General features: G+C 36.7%; 1 protein-coding gene across 6 annotated transcripts in view; it reads right to left on the reverse strand.

Moving 5' to 3' along the window:
* Positions 1-19720, reverse strand: part of Polr2B (RNA polymerase II subunit RpII140) — a 112718-nt gene that overhangs the window by 83286 nt on the left and 9712 nt on the right. For all 6 annotated transcript variants that reach the window (XM_076460683.1, XM_076460686.1, XM_076460681.1 and 3 more), the window contains one exon: positions 8774-9000. In XM_076460683.1, the coding sequence (XP_076316798.1) occupies positions 8774-9000 (227 nt within the window). The remainder of the gene's footprint in view (positions 1-8773; positions 9001-19720) is intronic.

A 19720-nucleotide genomic window follows, 5' to 3' on the forward strand; every position in this document is an offset into this window, starting at 1 on the left:
AAGGTATACCATACATGTTTGCTAATAGATCATAAATCTTTGCTTGGATAATACTTTAAATCTAGCTTCATTTTGCTCTTTTATTTTTTTTTTTTTTTATTAACAAATTCAAACCCTTTTGATATCAGCATAATTATTTTCCCACAGTTGCTTATCATTTATACGTACAAGGAATTAATATTCATTTTAGGAACTCCAAAGTGAACGTCATATGCACTTCTGTGGAAATTTTGACTGAAGTTCTTTCATTCCTAATGTAATAGCTCTCAATCACCAATTTTCCTCACAAACAGAAGACCAACTTCCCTCTAATTAGCAAATCCAATGCCAATGTGTTTATTTTCAAAGTAATAACCTTTATCACAAGCATCAATGATTAGTAATTCTTATATCCTAACTTTATTTATCAAATACACTTAATCTCCTTAAAAGCATGTATAAAGTAACAATTTTTCTACAGAGAAAATGCATTTCTGATAGATACTCACCTCTATATACTCAAATATTTTACTTGCCATTAGCCTTGATATCAACTTCAACATGTTTACATGGTTCAGCTGCATTGTAGCATGTAAATAATCATGTAATAACCCTCCACCAATAGGAAAGTGACATGTATTCCTTGCACAGTAAGCTCTCCCTGAATTATAATCTACACTCACTATGAAATTAAGCACCAATAATAAAAATAGTGAAACTGGGGAAGAAAGGTGAGAAGTGTTAGAGGAGACAAATATGTATTGGAAATGTATTTTCTGTGCAGGAAAATTATAGCTTCTGATATGTCTTGCCTCCTCCTACATAACAGCTAGAATCCCATATTGAACTAATGGAAGGAACAGTTGTAATTTTTACCTATATGAGCCCACTGCAGAAAGAATCATGGAACATGATAGCAAATGAATAGGAAACATGCTCACGAGAAACTCCATCACAGCTGAACCAGGTATACTTTTTGCCCTAGATGAAAAACTGTGTCACTAAATGGGTAGCAAAATGCACAAAAATTTCAGAAATTGCTTCAAAGATAAAGAGAACAGGGTAAGTCAGTCTGAAAGCAGCAGTCCTCTTTTGCTTTACTCATACTTGTCCATGGCTGTATGATTAAGGATGACCACTAATGATACAAAACACCTATAAACAGTCTTGCATATCACTCCATCTCAGCAGTGTTATAAACCTTAAAATGTTGTGCAGTGCAAGCTACAGCATTGCTTGCTTTAGAGTAGGATATAGTAAGAAACAAAAAACAAAGTTTTTGAAAGAGAAAAATATAAAGTTAACTTACTCATAGTTGTACTTTATCGTGTGTGACAAGAACAAGAGGCAGACCAAATTCACTCGAGAAGGATACAACTAAATGAAAAAGATATTGTTCCAAGAACATGTATAATATATTCATGCCAGCCAGATTATTTCCTCCAAATGGTGATAAAAATAATGGTGAGATAATGGTTTTAGTTAGAGGAAACATTGGAGAGGAGATGGTGATGGGTGAATAAAGAACAAAATATGCCAAACTAATTTAGTAAATCCATCCAATAAGGGCAAAAAGAAAAGGTTTCCACATAAGGAAGAATTTTGATGGATAGCGTAAAAAAATGTAAACTGGAAAGGGGGCTTTGCACAACTAATGGCATCATAAAACAAGAACTGGACAAAAGTGATTTGGATTGGTACAGGAATATGAGTGTAAAATGGAAAGTAGGGAAATGGGATTGAAGGTAAAATACCCTCACAAACAGCAGAAGTTTGGGAATAAAGGCTCTATTCAGGTAAAAGATATGTGAGACAACTGACATCTGAAAAACATCCTGAAGTTCTAAAGGAGGAGGAAATAGGTTAAAATTTTAAGGTTAGGTGGTAGAGAGAATAAGATGCCAAAAGGTCAGAAGACAAAATGGACAGGGAATGTATAACAACATTAAGATTCCAATAGGGAAGGATCAGAAGGAAAAAAATGTGACCAGAGAGAAAAATATGGTGGAGCTCAAAAAGAAAAAGGTTGAGAATTAAATAGCCCAAAACCTTGCAATGGTTGATACAGAAAAACCATTGTCAAACAACTAATAGAAGAAGCTTGAACTATGATGGAGAGCATGGCAGAAATGAAGGAGGCTATGACAGCAACCAATGAAAAAAAAAAAAAACAGTATTTACACTGGTACACAGAGAAAAGATGGACAGAATACGAAATAAGGGAAGCTATCCAAGTGGAAAGACCATTCCTTCTGGCAAGGAACCAGACAAAAGCCATGTGTAAAGCCCAAGTGTAGATAAGGATCAATGAAACTGGCATGCATGAGGTTGACAAAGGAGAAACTGGGAAGGAGGAAGGGATAAAGGTGAGGCTAACTGGAGGAACTGAAATAAGGGTGATGAAGTCTGAGTCAGCCAGAACAGAGCTATCAGAAGCACTTGTAATCAAGTGGATTAAATGAAGGACAGTACACTATAAAGAATTTGGGCAGAAGGATAAACAAAAATATACAGTATCTTCCAGACTTGGCTGGATGTACCTGCTATTAAAGCTTAAGGATACAGAACAGGAAACCCAAAAAGAAGCAAACTTGTACTCTGATTAGTGGCAAAAGAGTCCAATTGGACCATACTTGGTATGGTACATATTTTGTAAAAATTGCGGGTATATTTTTTTTCACACTGACAGTCTGATTACTGCTGCAAGCTTCAGTTTCTTCAGAGCTGTCATTTCTTTTAGAAGTGGATTTCCCACCATCAGTTGATGTTGTTGCTTTGACCTTCTTTTGAAAAAAACTTGATATATCTAACTGTTTAAAATGTCTTTTTATCTGATCTAGGAGTTGTCATGATCTCAATTCAAACGAAACTTGGGATTTCCACTTTGATACAAACCATATGTTGGTTTGATGAAAGTCAGGTTTTTACTGATTACTGTTTGTGTACCACAGGCAGAATCAAACAGGTAGCATAAGAAATGAAAATAAAAGAAATCATTAGCACAGCTGAGTAATAATTTTTTTTAAATTTAATTTGTTAGTTGTCATATCCCTGAAAGTATAAAAATACACATATAAAGAAAATATAGATTACACTCAGTGGTAGCTTTTAAAGACGTTTCTTGTTTCTTCAACTCACTGGTTGGGGGCACCTCTGGTCATTTGTTATCATTGATGGCATGGATGGTGATAAAAACCACAAAAGCTGTTCAAGACTGAAACTTGAGCAGAATAAATAAAGAAAAACCATCCAAGACCAAAAAATTATTATCTTTAGCCACTGTGGTGAAACCAACACTAGATTTTTTAGCCACAGGCTGTTTCTTTTTGCCAATGGTGATGTGGCTAATGGCTAGCAGAAGCCTAGGAATATTAACTATGTGAAAAAAGAACTGAAGTACCCAGGTCCAAACCCCAAACTGAAATTGAAGAACCCAATTTTTGAAAATCCAAAAAAGATTCAAAACCCAATGATAGGCTAAAACAAGTGTCTGAAGCATGAGCAGATGAGACATACTAATCTGCCAATGTAATTACACTGCAAAACCTTCAGCAAGAATCTAGATATCATGCAATGGAAAAAAAATATTCAAAAGCAGGTATGTCATGTAATGAAGGACTACATGCATCACACCTGGATGGAACTGTAGAGCAAAGAAACAAAGAAAGGGGGAAAGAAAAACAGTCTAATTCATCCTTCCATCCTGCATCCCTTAGGTAAAGGAGAACAAGTTGAGGATCGGGTGAATCAATCTGCACGAATGACTCCAAGTCAAATGAGAGCCAAAACAGAGAATATCAATAACATCACATTTGTGGTCACAGCAACAGGTAGTTGATCCAAAGTAGTAGTAGCAGCAATTTAATTCATAACTGAATTTGAAATGTATAAACAGCCCAAGAATAAATGGTTTAGTAAAAACTTAAAATAATTTTAACCTGTATAGAAGTACAAGTATTTTTAAACTACCAAAGTTGAAAATTAAATACAAAAACTAATTTCAAAATAAAGAATAAATTTAAAAAAGAACTGAAAGCTTTCTAAGTACTTGAGTGCCAGGAGGAGCTAGATGCATAACAAGTGTCACACTCTTATTGGAGAAGAGATGCCACCTAATTCTTTATTTTACAGATCAACAAGAGGGTAGGCAGGAGTATCAAAGCTATTGATGAACAATAAAAAAATAATTAAGCATTTAGAGAGCAGTAATAATTGAGAAAAGCTCACGTGATAGGAGGTAAAGTATCATATTGGAATCATTTTTCACAAAAGGAATAAGCAGATGATTAATATACTATTTGGTTAAGACAGGTAGCTAGCTAATTTGATACAGAGAAGTGTTTTTGCCACAATCAATAGTTCACAGCTTATATCTTTCAGTATCAAATTACTAAGTCAGTGGATCGAGAAGTAGGTTAGCTTTTTTTTTTTGTTCAAATATTTTTGCATGTTCTCCCAGAATATGTTCACTACAGAAACATTTCAGGGATCTATCTGCATTTGCAAAATTTGGGAAGAAACACTTATTAATATCAATCTTTGACAAAACTCTTCCAAACCACCAACTTTTGAACATAAATTACATAACTATTAAAAGTTAAATCAAGTCATCTTGAAATGTGATATGTAAAACATTCAAACTTCAGTTATCCAGCAACTTATTTACAGATTAATTCTTAAACTACTCTTGTAAAGCTTTCAAACAGATCTTTTAAACATACTATTGAAATTAAGTAATTTTTCTGAAGTTAAAATTATGTGAATCCATTGGTCAACCCAATTGACCAACACCCCATTGGAGAAGTAATGTTTACTACAACTTCAAAAACTTATTACTTGTATCAAAATTACATTTGTAAAGATTTAACTAAATACATTTCTTGCAAAAAAAATAAAAAATTATTAAAGTATTTCTACAAAATATTTATCTGGAAATTTCCAAACCTTAATGTTTTAAGCTGAATGAAAGGTAATTTTCATGCTAAATATGAAAATATTTCTACAGTTTCCATATTTAATTTGAATGAACTATAGAACCTCCTAAACAAAACTTTTTTTCTTAGTAAAACTTCACTTATTATGGCTGAATTTAATTTTATTGCATTACTACTGTGCTCATATCTCATAGTATGCTAAAACTATTTATAACAGCACAAGAACTGTTTATCATGGTAGAACTTTGAATTACAATCCCACTACATTATATTCAAGAGATTGTCTTGATGTAGGATACCATATAAGACAAGAAATTTTCCTTCAAGTCTTCTTACCCATCCTTCTAAGTTACTAATTTTCACATTACTTTTTAAAACAACTAAGTGTATATATAGACACAAACACATACACACAGGCCTTTTGCCATCACAGATCAGACTTTAAACCTGTCTTATTGTAAAACTGTTATTGTCCACAAAATTCATGTTTGTTTCAAATATGCATTTTATAGTGGACACACACATGCAATTTAAAATTCAGCATTTCAATAGAATGTCCTCCTAAAATTGTGTTTATTGTTTAATCATTTAATAGTAGTGCTGTATGTGATATTGAAATGAAAAGCAAAAGATGGAGCTAACTGGAAGAACCAGAGAAAAGACACAAGTGAAGCCAGAGTACAGATATGGATGAATGAAACTGGCATGAACGAGACTGACAAAGAACAGAAGAACTAAAGATGGAGCCAATTAGAAGAGCTGAAATAAAATGTTTTGAAAATTACAAAATAGAATTTGGATTAGCAATTCTTATGTGCAAGCTTTCTAGGCCAGGCTTTTGTAACCAGATCAACCACATGAAATTGGTACCAACTAAGATTTGTTTTGATATTATGACCTGGGAAGTTTATTTTCACAAATCTCTGCTGACATACAAACCCATCTAACAATATCTGCCTCTTTTTTGCTGATTGGCTAGTGCACTGAAGTTTGACTATATAGATTATGAATCTAGTAAATACTCAATCTAGCAGGGAAAAATTTACTTTTCACAAGCATACATCAACAATATAGTGAACACCAGTCTGTTCAGTGTATCTATTTTTATAAAAATTGTTCTTATGGATTGAGAATTAGCAAAAAAAAACATTAATTCTGACTGGAAACTTACCCATGTGGAAGAATATAATTGTAAATTTATTTGGTAAATGAGGTAATATGAAGAATATATTAATTCTGAATAGAAACTTTTCCACATGGAAGGAAGTACTTGTAGATTTACTTAAAGAATGAGATGAAACTGAACAAACAGTAAAGGTGTCAGCAACAGTCAATTCAACTTCATCAATTGAGGTCAATATTGACCAGAAAGTGCATTTTGCAAAATAATTTGAAATTTCTTTAATTCCCTTTATAGAACAAATATTGAGAGTAATTATATTCAAAGTCAATGTGTTTTCTAGTCTCCTAAATCAACACTGTGCTGCACACTCATTAGCTGTGCTATCACAAGATGCATGACTGATACTATGAACTACCATTGCCACATTCCAACTAAGCTTGGACTTGTACAAGAAAATTACCAAAACATAAATTTTATCCATGATGATAAAAAATCAATATAAATGATTTACTTTCTGAAATAAGAAATAAAATAAAGCTTGAAATAAACCACACAACATACTATATTCTGACAAACTTACAATTTTACTATAGTATCAGATCATCCCTTAAGTAATGTCCAATTTTAGGTTTGGAAAAAAGAAAGGATTTCAAATGCTTTTAATATTATTTAATCAATAATGCATGTTCCATTATTATTAATTACTTCCTGCCAATGGTTCACAAGCTTCGAAATGCCACTTCTATAAAATTCTTGGGGTTTGGAGGAAAAGAATGTAGAGAGGGTAGTTTTGACACCATGTGTTCCAAGCTATTTTCCCTCAAGATAGTTCTGCAAATTTTGGAATAGAAAATAATCAGATGGGTCAAAGTCTGGAGAATAAGGAGAATGTGGAAGTTTTTCCCAGTCTAGCTCTTCAATCTTTGCAGATGTGATTCTTGCTGCATGGGGCTGTGCATTATCCTGGTGTAGTACAACACCTATGTGAGATCAAAAAAGCAGGTCTCTTTTGTTTCAGTGCAATATTCAAGCACTAACTGTTGACAATAGAATTATAATGTAATCGTTACAATGGGTGGCAGCAACTCAGTGGATCATACCAACAATATGCCATCAAACACTTAAGAATTTCCTTGGGTGGAGGTCCATTTTGGGCTGTGCTTTAGCCAGTTTTCCTGCACTGAGCCATTGTATGCAGCACTTAACATTTTTATAACGTATCTATTTTTCATCTCCAGTCACTAACCTGTCAAAAAAAAAAGTGAGTTACGTTCAAGAGAGTGCAGGAAAGTGCAAATGTCCACTCTTGTTTTAAGATTGGCTTGTGTCTAATCATGAGGGATTCATTTTACAAGTTTTAACACCCTTCCAAGCTGAAGAAGATGACAATGAACTGTTGAATAAATTGAATTAAGCTTACGTGCTAGTTCTTCAACCATTACAGCACAATCTTCATCAAGTGCAGGCAGCAGCAAGTCATCATTCAACTCAACAGGATGACCTGAACGTGGCACATCACTTAAACTGAGGTTACCTGATCTGAACTTCTGAAACCACCTTTGAGCAAAAATGACTAAAATGTAAAAAATTACAAACCTCTCAATTTAGTCTAACAGAACTTCCATAAATTAAACAAAATTTCATGACCACAAGCATGTGTATAATGTGATATCTCAAACTGGTGCTGTTTATTTTAACTCTACAGGAAGAAATTAATGGGTTTTTGCTGTGATTTATTGCTTCTGACATGGATTATTCCTCAAGTGTTACAAAAGTACAACAGTAAACTATACACTTAAGATGTGAAAAGGTAACAGTTGAAACTGTTAATATAAGAATTTGGAAACTTTCTATTCAATAATACAGTAAGTGCAAAAGAAAAAAATAGTGTTAGACTTATTTCACATTTTTAAATATTTATTCCACTGTACATTGACAACATCCCTACAGTTCATGTTATGGAAGAGAAAATGACTGATAAGATATAAAATTTTCTTAAAGAAAACTATTCATTCAAGTTAGTAAGAGCTTTGGATATTAAGAGATTAATCTTCAGTAAAATTAGACTTTTGTGTGCAGCATATTAGTAATGTTTACTAACAGCTTGCCAAATTTTGTGAAGATACATAATTTCAGAAATACAATAAGCAGTGTGTGTCACTTTACAGATTTGAGCCATTCGACCAAAATTTGCAAATAGATGATTAAATGCATCTGTAATACTAATACGTACAAAACTTAAACATACAAGCAAATTAAATGCAGACAGATCATCTTTTATTTTGTGGAAAGCAGAACAGTATCTGCTGATTAAAATTTTGGCTACATAAATATGGATCTGTTGCCCAATACTTTGAAATTTGTGAAATGCTTTGGTTTTACTATTTACTACTTTTCTGATATGATACCACTATATATTCTCAAAATTATTGTATAAAGATTCAATAATTTATTGAAAAAAATAGAATGCCCATTTTTTTCTCCAGTTATATATTTGCACACGTTTGTTAATAACACACAAAAAATATTTTTATTGCTTTACTTTTTTCAAAAAATATGTAGATTGAAAATTTAGAAAAAACAGTCAACTAATTAACCACTTATTTCCGAGGAGATAAAAATATATTAATTCCTATATGACTACATCAATAAAAAAGAATTGATAAAGGCCAAATTAAAAATATTTTGTTAACAAAAATATAGTTATGCAATTTCTCAATATGTGTTATTTACTTACAGGTGTTTCTATTTCACCACTAACATGCTGTGCTTCAGCCTGTAAGTCAATCTGGGGTGTGTCTTCTACAATTCGCTGTACTGACATTTGAATAAATTCGTCAAATGAGTCTAGCTGCTGTCGAACTAAACCTTTCTCATCAAAATATGCACTAATAACAATCCAACAAGCTTCTTGCCAAAGTTCTGGAGAAATTTCTTCAGAATCATCTTCATCAAGCATAGGATCTGATTACAGAAGAAGAGAATATTCTATTAGTAAATAATGTCCAAAAATTATCCTTATAATTCATCTTCAATAATGTTTTATTTTTTTCAAAACTACATTTCCTTAATTCTAAGCCTATTCCAATCAGCCTATAAAGCCATATGATACAGCTTATATAAACCCTAGTACAGTGTAAACTTTATTTTTTACATTCACTTCAGGTGGGGGTCTACATATTGTATCATATATACACTGCTGGCCAAAATCTTAAGGCTAGTGAATATGAAGAAAAAAATGTGCATTTTGTATTGTAATACTCAACCACTTGTTTGAGTGAGATTTGAAAGATGAAAATAAGAAATGGGGGGGGGACCTTTTAACATTTAATAGGGAAAAATGTGAACACTATGAAATTAGCCTAAATACTAGCTGGTCAAAAGTTTAAGACCATACCAAAAAGAAGTCATAAACAGGATAAGGAATGCCCAACAAAAGGTTTCAGTAGTGAGTTGCATGGCTGTCATTATAAATAACTTCAAACATTCACTTTGACATGATTGATATAAACTTTTGCAGTAGGTTGACTGGAATGTTATTCAAGTGGTGAAGATGGCTTCACAAAGATCATGCACTGTTTGGAATTGATGTCCATTTCTATAGACTTCCCTAGCCATCCATCCCCAAACATTTTCGATGGGGTTCAGTTCAGGCCAATACGCTGGATGATCCAAAAGAATTGCGTTATTTGCCAGGAAAAAGTCCTTTGTCCTGCTGGCATTGTGAATTGCAGTGTTGTCCTGCTGAAAGATCCAGTCATTTCCACAAACAAGGGCCTTCAGTCAATAAGGATGCTCTCTCCAACATGCCAGTGTAGCCAGCTGCTGTTTGATGCTCCTGTATAACCTGAAGCTCCATTGTTCCATGGAAGAAGAAAGCACCCCAGATGATGATGGAACCTCCTTCACTGTGTCGTGTAGAAAATGTCTCCAGTGGGATATCCTTATCGTGCCAGTAACGTTGAAAGCCATCTGGACCATCCAGGTTAAATTTTTTTCTCATCTAAGAACAAAATCTTCCACTTTTCTAAGTCCCATGTTTGGTGCTTCTCAGCAAAGTTTAACCAAGCTGTTTCGTGATGTGGAAGGAGGCTCAGCCTTTCTCTTGTAGATGTCGTCTTATTCTTCTTAAGCTGTATTCTGCATTCATAAGGGCCTTAATCTGGTTTGACAATCGGCTGGTGTCTTGCCAGACAACCCGTCGAATCCTCCTGCTAAACGCCGGCGAAATTTTCTTGGGTCAACCACTTAAAATTCTCGTTCTGTATCCCTCAGGGTCTTTTAAGAAATTTGCAACAGCAGTTTTACTATGCCCAATCTCACAAGTGATGGCACGTTGAGAAAGACCTTACTTTTGCAGCTCAAAAATTCTGCCACATTCAAACTCTATCAACTTTTTAGCCTTTGCCATGTTTTTACCCAATGTAACACAGGAGACGTCAGTGGGAGATGTCATCTCATACAAAGCAATGTCCAATTACCATTTAAAAGCACTGTGACAATAATACAGATTCTTGTATGTTAACTTCTTGCTGGTTTTAATTTAATCAAGTTCATGTACAATTGCACATATAATTTACATTTTGAAAACCTGTAGTACAGAAAAATAAACTTAGCTATGAAGTCTTCACCTTCGAAATAACACCATTGACAATTATAAAATCATACACTCACAATTTTATAAATATCTAATCTAATACTTTCTGCTACCCACAACAGGTCTTGAACTTTAGTAGCAGCTAACACATTAAAAATTGCTATGATCAATTTAAATGAATAGTTGTGAGCATAAAACACACCTTATGTTGCTTTCAAGCAAATATTTCTCTAACAGTATACCTCTTTGGCTATATCTTTCAAGTTCTTCACAACTAGACCCAAGCATTCCATCCACAATTACAATATCAGAATCCCAAAGTCAGTTTATACTAAGCAATACAGACAAAAGTGATAAATGAATGCATTACTAAGAAATATTCAAAACATGCATAACCTGGCTGCAAAAAATTTGAATTTTATAAATAAAACATTTTAAGAAACTGATGCAGCATAAATAATGTGCATAAAGAATAGAAATTTGTGTTTTCTTCTCATAGTAGCCTGTTAATTGTGACAGCAGGTCATACTGTTTTATGGTGAATCTTTGCTTTATAACTTACTCAAATAGATCAAATATACAAGTTATGTCTACCCATACACTGGTACTACTCCTATAAGGCTTTAAAAAGAAATTTGTTTGCATATATTTTATACCTCATTTTAACATAAAACCAACACTTCAAATATCTCTGAGAAAAGAAACTAAAATCACCAAATGTCCTCATTACCTTTGTATAGTTTCAGTTTGTAAATAATAATTGCTTCCATAGCTTTCTTTGAAAAGTAAAATATAATTTGATCATCATATTTACATTCACTGTTTTTAACCTTTGCATAATGGGCTGGGTGGATTCCACTCAGCTCATAATCATAAAATTATATAAGAGCAATTATGCTATACTTTTTCATAATGTATATTCATCTTTACAAACTTTTGCAGGTTATTGGTAAACAATAAAAGGATCTTGTATGGAAAAACAAACAGGTTTTTAAATTGAGTAATAAGATGTTTTTAATTCAAACTATTCTCTATATGGGTTGGTCAAGTTTTACTCACTTCATAATCTCAAAAGGAAATTAAGAAATATAAATTATGCTTTTCTAGTTTTAGAATGAATACAAATTATTACACAAAATGAAAAATGTTGAAATTTAAGCTATTTCATGTCATGATACATTTATATATATATATATGTATATATTATTTTTATTATATTGACCTTTCTGTTTTATGTGGCTAACATTGTTAAAGCACCAATAATACGGCACACGTGCACTTATGTTACTGTATCTAAAAATATAGAGTTGGCCTTAAAGTGACCTGTCTTAGCTGTATTTCAGTTGACTAACACTTTTGTAAAATACAGTCACATTTCAGTGTTAATACATGCGTGTGTGTGTGTGTGTGTGTGTGTGTGTGTGTGTGTGTGTGTATATATATTATTATTATTATTACTATTTGGTTAGTTGATTGGTTTGGTATTTTATGACACAAAGCAACTAGGCTATCTGTGCCAAATCTCCAGTAAAAAGTTAAAATTGAAGTTAAATTAGTAAAATTCATAAAAGGAAATTAAGGTAAAACAAAAGTTATTTTTCTAAACATAAATAATATTAAAACCAATTTTTACATCTAGTCAACAGCGGTATGAGAAAAACTAGTAATACAAGTTTTAAAGGACTTTCTGTAGCATAACTGTAATTATCATAACTTGCCAAGAAGACATATAGGCAAGTTCAAAAACCACAGTTAGTCACTTGAAGTTGGCCTTTCCAGTCCTGGTTTCGAGTTATTTGATGTTACGGCCATTTTCTAATTTAAATTGAATTAGATGGACTGATTCTTAAAAGGGAATCAAATTGAAAAAGTTCTAATGTATAAATTAGAAAACTTAAATAGCATTAAAATGATTAATGGCCCTTCAAAAAACTAAAAACATTTAAGGTGGACAGTCTCACCATCGCCAATAACACTAGTGAACGTTATGGATAAACCTTAGGACAGAACATGTTTAAAATAGTGCTGTCATTGAAATCATAATGATGGAAAGACAGTAAAATGTGGCTCATTGTGATCCGAGCGTTACTTAAACAACACATTGGTGCATCAGTCCCAGATAAAAGAAAATGGTGAGTTAAAAAACTGTGACCAATGAGTAGTCTAGTTAGAATAACTTCCACTTTCCAATCCTTATGGTAGCAAGATGGCCAAAGTCTAATAGAGGGTTTTATTTGGAAAAGCTTGTTTTCACATTGTTTACTTCAAGTCAACTGCCAAATGGCATGGAGCCAAGCCTTGAATACAGGACCACAGTCAATGTATGAATTGATTGATTGATTGATTTAGTGTTTTATGGCACAAAGCAGCGAGGCTATCTGCGCCAGACATTCGGTAAAAATGTAAAAAATAAAAATAAAAAAAATAAATAAATGTAGTAATAGACATAAATGGAAATGAAGGTAAAACAAAAAAGTATGAAACCAATGTTGACACCTAGTCTACATTGTTAAGATAGAAGGCAGAGTATAAGAAGTTGTAAGGTATTTACTCTAGCAAAAAGGTAATGATCATAACCCGCCAGGAAGACTAACAGGTAAGTTCAAGAACCACCGTCAGTCACCTGAAGTTGGTCTTTCCAGTCCTGGTTCCAGGTTATGTGTCATAGCAACCAGTAAAAAAACTTGGAGTTGCTCACTCCAAGTGGACTGCCAGCTGGCATGGAGCCGAGCCTTGAAGACAACACCATAGTACATGTACGGAATAGGCATAGGAGTAATGGTGCTGAAGCAGACATATTTAGCTGCCATGTCTGCAAGCTCGTTCCCGCGAATACCAACATGGCCTGGTATCCAGAAAAACTGGATTGAAGTAGCTGCTAATGAGAAATGGGCCAGTTGGTTTGTAATATCAGTAAGAATAGGATGTGAGCTAACGTGTAGCGATTCCAAGGCAAGTATAGAACTAAGCAAATCAGTATAAATAGTGCAGTTGGAGTACTGCTCAGCTGCAATATGATCCAGGGCAAGAGATATGGCATACAGTTCAGCAGTGAACACAGAAGCTGTAGAAGGGATTCTGCACGCAACTACTGACCCATAGCAAACCATAGCAGAGCCCACTGAATTACCTGATTTGGAACCATCTGTATAAATGGGAATTGAATGATTGAAAGATATTCATTGAATAAAAATGGTACTTCCAATCTGAAGTATCTGCCTTTTTTAGGTGACTGAAAGAAAGGTCACATTTGGGGGCTGTAATAAGCCATGGTGGGATGGGCCGACCTGTGGAATCTGCAATGTTATCCAAGGACAGACCCAATTCATCCAATTGCGCCCAGATGCGAAAGCCAAATGGAGCAATGACAGATCGTCTGTTCTGAAAAAGTACTGCCCACCGAGGAAGGAAAACACATTTCCAGGTGGGATGCTTTGGTAAGGAATGAAGTTTCGAAGTATATTGTAAAGATATTTGCAAACGGCAAAGGTGTAGAGAAGGTTCATGAGATTCAATGTATATGCTTTGAACTGGAGAGGTACGGAAAGCCCCAGTGCAGAGTCGAAGTCCTTGGTGATGAATGGGGTCCAGCATCTTTAAGGCCAAGGGTCTGGCAGAGCCATAGACCACTGATCCATAATCGAGTTTCGATCTAATAAGAGCACGATATACCTTTAACATTGAACAGCGATCTGCCCCCCAACTGGTAGAAGAGAGAACACGGAGGATGTTCAGTGCTCTTGTGCAGTTGACCCGATGCTGCTTTAAGTGTGGTATAAAGGTCAGTTTACGATCAAAGATAAGCCCCAAGAACTTGGTCTCCGGGAACACTGGCAGCAAAACTTCACCGATTTGAAGTTCAGGATCAGGGTGAATACCCCGTCGACGGCAAAAGTGCATGCATACAGTTTTAGAGAGAGAGAAATTAAAGCCGTTCACCAGAGTCCACTTCTGTACACAATTGAGGGCAGTTTGTAGTTGCCGCTCAATATATCTCATGTTTGATGACTGACATGAGATGTGAAAGTCGTCGACATACAGCCCATTCGCAACAGTGAGAGGGAGTTGTTCAGTGATGGCATTTATCTTGAAACTGAAGAGTGTAACACTCAATACACAGCCTTGAAGGACTCCAAGTTCCTGTACAAAAGAACAGGAAAGTGTCGAACCCACACGAACTTGGAATCTCCTGTCCATTAAAAAATTTTTAATAAACATGGGTAGATGGCCACGTAACCCATATGTATGGAGGTCTCGCAAAACGCCATACCTCCATGTTGTGTTGCAAGCCTTCTCCATGTCAAAGAATATTGATACAAGATGTTGGAAGTTGAGAAAGGCTTCTCTGATATATGTTTCAAGACGAATTAGGTGGTCTGTGATGGAGTGCTGTCGACAGAACCCACACTGGGTGGGCGAGAGGAGGTTGTTTGATTCAAGGAACCAAACAAGACGAGCATTAACCATCCTTCTAATGTCTTACAGAGACAACTCGTCAAAGCAATTGGACGGTAGTTTGAAGGAATCTTGGGATCTTTCCCTGGCTTAGAGAAAGGTAAAATAATAGCCTGGCGCCAGGCATCAGGAAAAACATTCTCCTGCCAGATCCGGTTGAAAACAATCAGAAGGACATCAAGAGAAGCAGGAGATAGATGGTGCAGCATGTCATAACGAATATCATCAGGTCCAACAGACGTACTGGTAGACCGATGAAGGGCCATTTTTAGTTCCACCAGGGTAAAGGGACAATTATAGTCAAAGAAACAGTCAGTTCGAAAGGAAAGAGGTGATCCCTCTGCCCGAGTCTTGATGGCCAGGAAGGTGGAGGAACAAGCAGAAGTGCTAGATACCCGGCAAAAGCTTTCACCTAGAGTGTTAGCGATGTTCCGAACATCAGTCACCTCCTGACCATCAGAGAGTAAGATCGAGAGATGGATAGAATTGTAGTGTCCATTAACCTTTCGAATCCTGTCCCATATGATCTTGGAACTGGCAGTAGAAGATATACTGGTTGTGAACTTAATCCAAGATTCCTTCTGGCTGTGACGTCTTACCCACCTAGCATGTGCACGGGCCCGTTGGAAAGCAACCCGGTTTGAAAGTGTGGGATATCTAAGAAAAGTATCCCAGGCCCACTTTTGAGCCTTCTGTGCTAGGTGGCAAGCAGGATTCCACCACGGACGAGGATATCGTGGAAAACGTGTCGAGGTTTTAGGAATACACTGAGCAGCTGCATGTGTAATACAGTCAGTTACCGCTGCTACACAGTCGTCTATTGATGGCTGATTTACGATGGCAGGATCAAGTTTTGCGAGAGCAGTGAAAGTGGACCAGTCTGCCTGATCCAGCTTCCACAGGGGCACGTGGGTAGGGTGGCATCGACCACGGCCAGTCTCTCTCAAAAAAATCGGAAAATGATCACTGCCTAGTGGATTACTGTCAACCCTCCATGAAAAATGGGAGAATAATGAAGGGGAGCAAACTGAGAGATCAATAGCAGTAAAGGACTGACTAGGTGCATGAAAGTAAGTGGAAGAACCAGTATTGAAAGAGAAAGATTGTGATCAGAGAGCATCCGCTCTACAGATCGCCCCTCCCATCAATAATAGCACTTCCCAGAGGGATGATATCCATTAAAATCCCTAGGATTAGAAATGGAGATGGCAACTGTTCAACGAGAGCATCAAGATCTGATTGATCATATGTCTCTCAGGGGACAGGTACAGAGAACAAAAAGTGATGGTATGACCCAAGGAAACACGGATGGCTACAGCCTCCAAGGGTGTGTTGAGTGACAAAGACAGGGTGGGCACGTGTTGATCAACCAACAGTGCCACCTCGCCATGTACTCGACCATCACACAACCTGTCATTTCTGTACAGAGAAAACTGCCGAATGGAGACAGTATCAGCAGTTTTGAGAAATGTTTCTTGTAAAGAAAGACAAACAGGATGGTAAAAAGCAATCAGCGTTTTGATATCATCCAGATTAGAACGTAAACCTCGACAGTTCCATTGTATCAAGGTGGCCATTTTTATGAACGGGTAGGTGAAGTGGCTGGAGAACCCTTCGGTTTACGACCACGTCTTTTTTCTTTACTGTCTTTAGTCGGAGGAGGTCTATCAACCTCCATGGATCCTGCTCTGGCTCGGGTGGGCTGGTTTATGTTATTGGAAGGGGAATCCAGTGACTGAGGACGCAACCGAATAATTGTTTTGTCTCTTGTGGTGGGAGAAAAAGATGTATCAGAAGAAATGCCTGTATTTGAAACTGAAGGACGCGGATCTTGAGGTTTGTTGGAAGGTATGGGAAGAACAGAGATGGGTGTGGAAGTCGATTCATCAACCTTTTTAACCACGGAGGTCAAAAGGCTTTTCATTTGTTTTTAAAACGATTCTCTTGGAGGCACAGAGAGATCTGTCTGCACTCCCATTGTAGTTGTGGAATGAAGTGCAGCAGCATATGTCCGAGATGGAGTTGTGGACAGCAATTTCCGAGCCTCAGGATAACTAATGTTATGTGTCGTTTTCAAATGCTGCACCTCTTTTTCCTCCAACCATATTGGGCAAGAACGAAAGTAGGAAGGGGTGAGAACCATTGTTGTTGACACAATGTGGGTCCGTGTCACACTCATAGGCATCGTGGTCCTTGCCACCACAATGAGAACATGTCAAGGAACCACGACCGAACCGAACCTCTGACATTGAAAACATCGGAAAGGGTATGGAATTTACGGCCATACCCTGCAATCTAGATAACCTGCCTTGATAGTGGCAGGTGCACGTGGTGATGTAAATGTCAAAACTAGGATATCTGTTGGCAGTGTTACTCCATCCTTCCGAGTGGAGATGCACCTCACTGCAGAAACTCCTTGAGTGGAGAGACCAGCGAGAATCTCTGACTCGGGAACGTTCTTCAAATCCCTTTCAACAATAACTCCTCGTGAAGAATTCAAGGTAGCATTGGGTGTAACCTCAATAGGTGTATCCCCAATTGCCTTTGAATTCAAGAGGAGTTCACTGTGTTGGGATGTGGATGTTTCAACCAATATGTCACCAGATCGAAGTTTCTTTACTGACTTTGGAGAGCCAGCAAGTCCTTCTAGTCCCTTTTGAATAAAAAAAGGGGACATTTGCCCTAAAGGTTTTTCCGAAAGACAATGTAATATAAGAAAATGAGGTACATGTGTTACTGATGTTGAAGATTGCTGTTCTGAGTATTCAAGACGTGGTCGCTTACCCATTGACTGTTTTTTACAATTTTATTTAAATTTTTTGGAGGATCCATAGGAAAAAGAAAAAATTTTGGTACCCACTGACCCCACCCACCATGGAGCCCTACAAGGGGACGCACTACAAAGTCATGCAAGGACAATGCAGCAACGCCAGGGTTTCTTGAGCACTATACCCAAACACCAGCATCAGGCACAATGTCCACAACACCTGTTGAGAACTTCCAACACTGGTACTTGGTTGACTCTAGCCCGAGTGGACCAGCCGATTGACCCAAGGGCCGCCCGTCTACAGGAATTCGAGGCCAAAGTGGTGTGTTAGGGTTGGACCCCTCAACCACCAGGATCCTCTCCTCCCCTTCATGGGTCGCCCCGCACGGCAAACACGTGGGTGGATGTTTAGATCCCAGAAAAGGTAACCAGATAGAACAGAACCTTCCCTGGGAGGTCCCCTCACCACATACAGGAATCCACACCGAGGGGGCAATGTATGAAACAGGCAAAGCATTGATACTGCCAGAGCACACAGACTTACCTGCAGTGTCAGCAAGCTCATTCCCACAAATACCAATGTGACCTCATATCTAGAAAAACTAGATAGAAGTAGATGTTAAAGAGAAGCGGGTCAGTCAGTTTTGAATATCAGCAAGAATAGGGTGTGAACTAACGTGAAGCAAACGATCGTTTTACATCTTGGGGTGGGAGAAGATGATGTTCCAGAGGAAATGCCTGTATCTAAAACCAAAGGAAGTGGATCTTGGGATTTGCTGAAATGTATATTAGGAACAGAGATGGGTGTTGACACTGATTCATCAACTTTTTTAACCACGGAGGTCAAAAGACTTTTCACTTGATTTGAGAATGATTCTTTTGGAGGCACAAAGAGATCCATCTGCACTCACACTGTAGTAGTGGAATGAAGTGCAGCAGCATACATCCAAGATGAAGTGGTGGACAGCAACTTTCAAACCTCAGGGTAAGTAATGTTTTGAATTGTTTTCAAATGCTGCATGTCTTTTTCTTCCAACCATTTAGGGCAAGAATGAAAGTAGGATGGGCTAGAGCCATTGCAAATGATGCAATGAGGGTCAGTTTCACACTCATAGGCATTGTGGTCCTTGCCACTGCAACAAGCACACGTCAAGGAAACATGACATGACATCTTCAAGTGGCTGAACTGCTGACACTGGAAACATCCAAGAAGGTTGGGAATGTATGGATGTACCCTGCAATTAAGATAACCTGCCTTGATGGTGGCAGGTAGATGTTATGGTGTAAATGTTAAAATGAGAACATTGATCAACATCATAATTTCTTCTTTGAGTGGAGATGCTCCTCACTGCAGAACCTCCTTGAGTGGAGAAACCAGCGAGAATCTCCAACTCAGGGATGTTCTTCAGATCCCTCTCAACAATAACTCCTCATGACAAATTCAAAGTAGCATGAGGTATATCCCCAATTGCCTTTGAATGTAAGAGGAGTTTACTGGGTTGAGATGTGGATGTTTCCACCAGTATGTCACCAGAGTGAAGCTTCTTTACTGACTTTGGAGAGCCACAAAGTTCCTCTAGTCTCTTCTGAATGAACAAGGAAGACAACTGCCCTAAAGATTTATCTGAAAGAGAATGTAGTATAAGAAAATGAGGTATAACAGGGGTTACAGATCTTGTAGATTGCTGCTCAGAATCTTCAAGATGTGGTCGTTTACCATTTACCTATGGACTGTTTTTCACTATTTTATTTAAGTTGTTTTTTAACTATCCATAATAAAAAAGGAGTATTTCGGTGCTCACTGACCCCATCCACCATGGAGCCCTGTGAAGGGAAGCAATACAATGTCAAACAAGAACACTGCA

This window comes from Tachypleus tridentatus, chromosome 10 (assembly GCF_004210375.1).
Source record: "Tachypleus tridentatus isolate NWPU-2018 chromosome 10, ASM421037v1, whole genome shotgun sequence".
Lineage (NCBI taxonomy): Eukaryota > Metazoa > Arthropoda > Merostomata > Xiphosura > Limulidae > Tachypleus > Tachypleus tridentatus.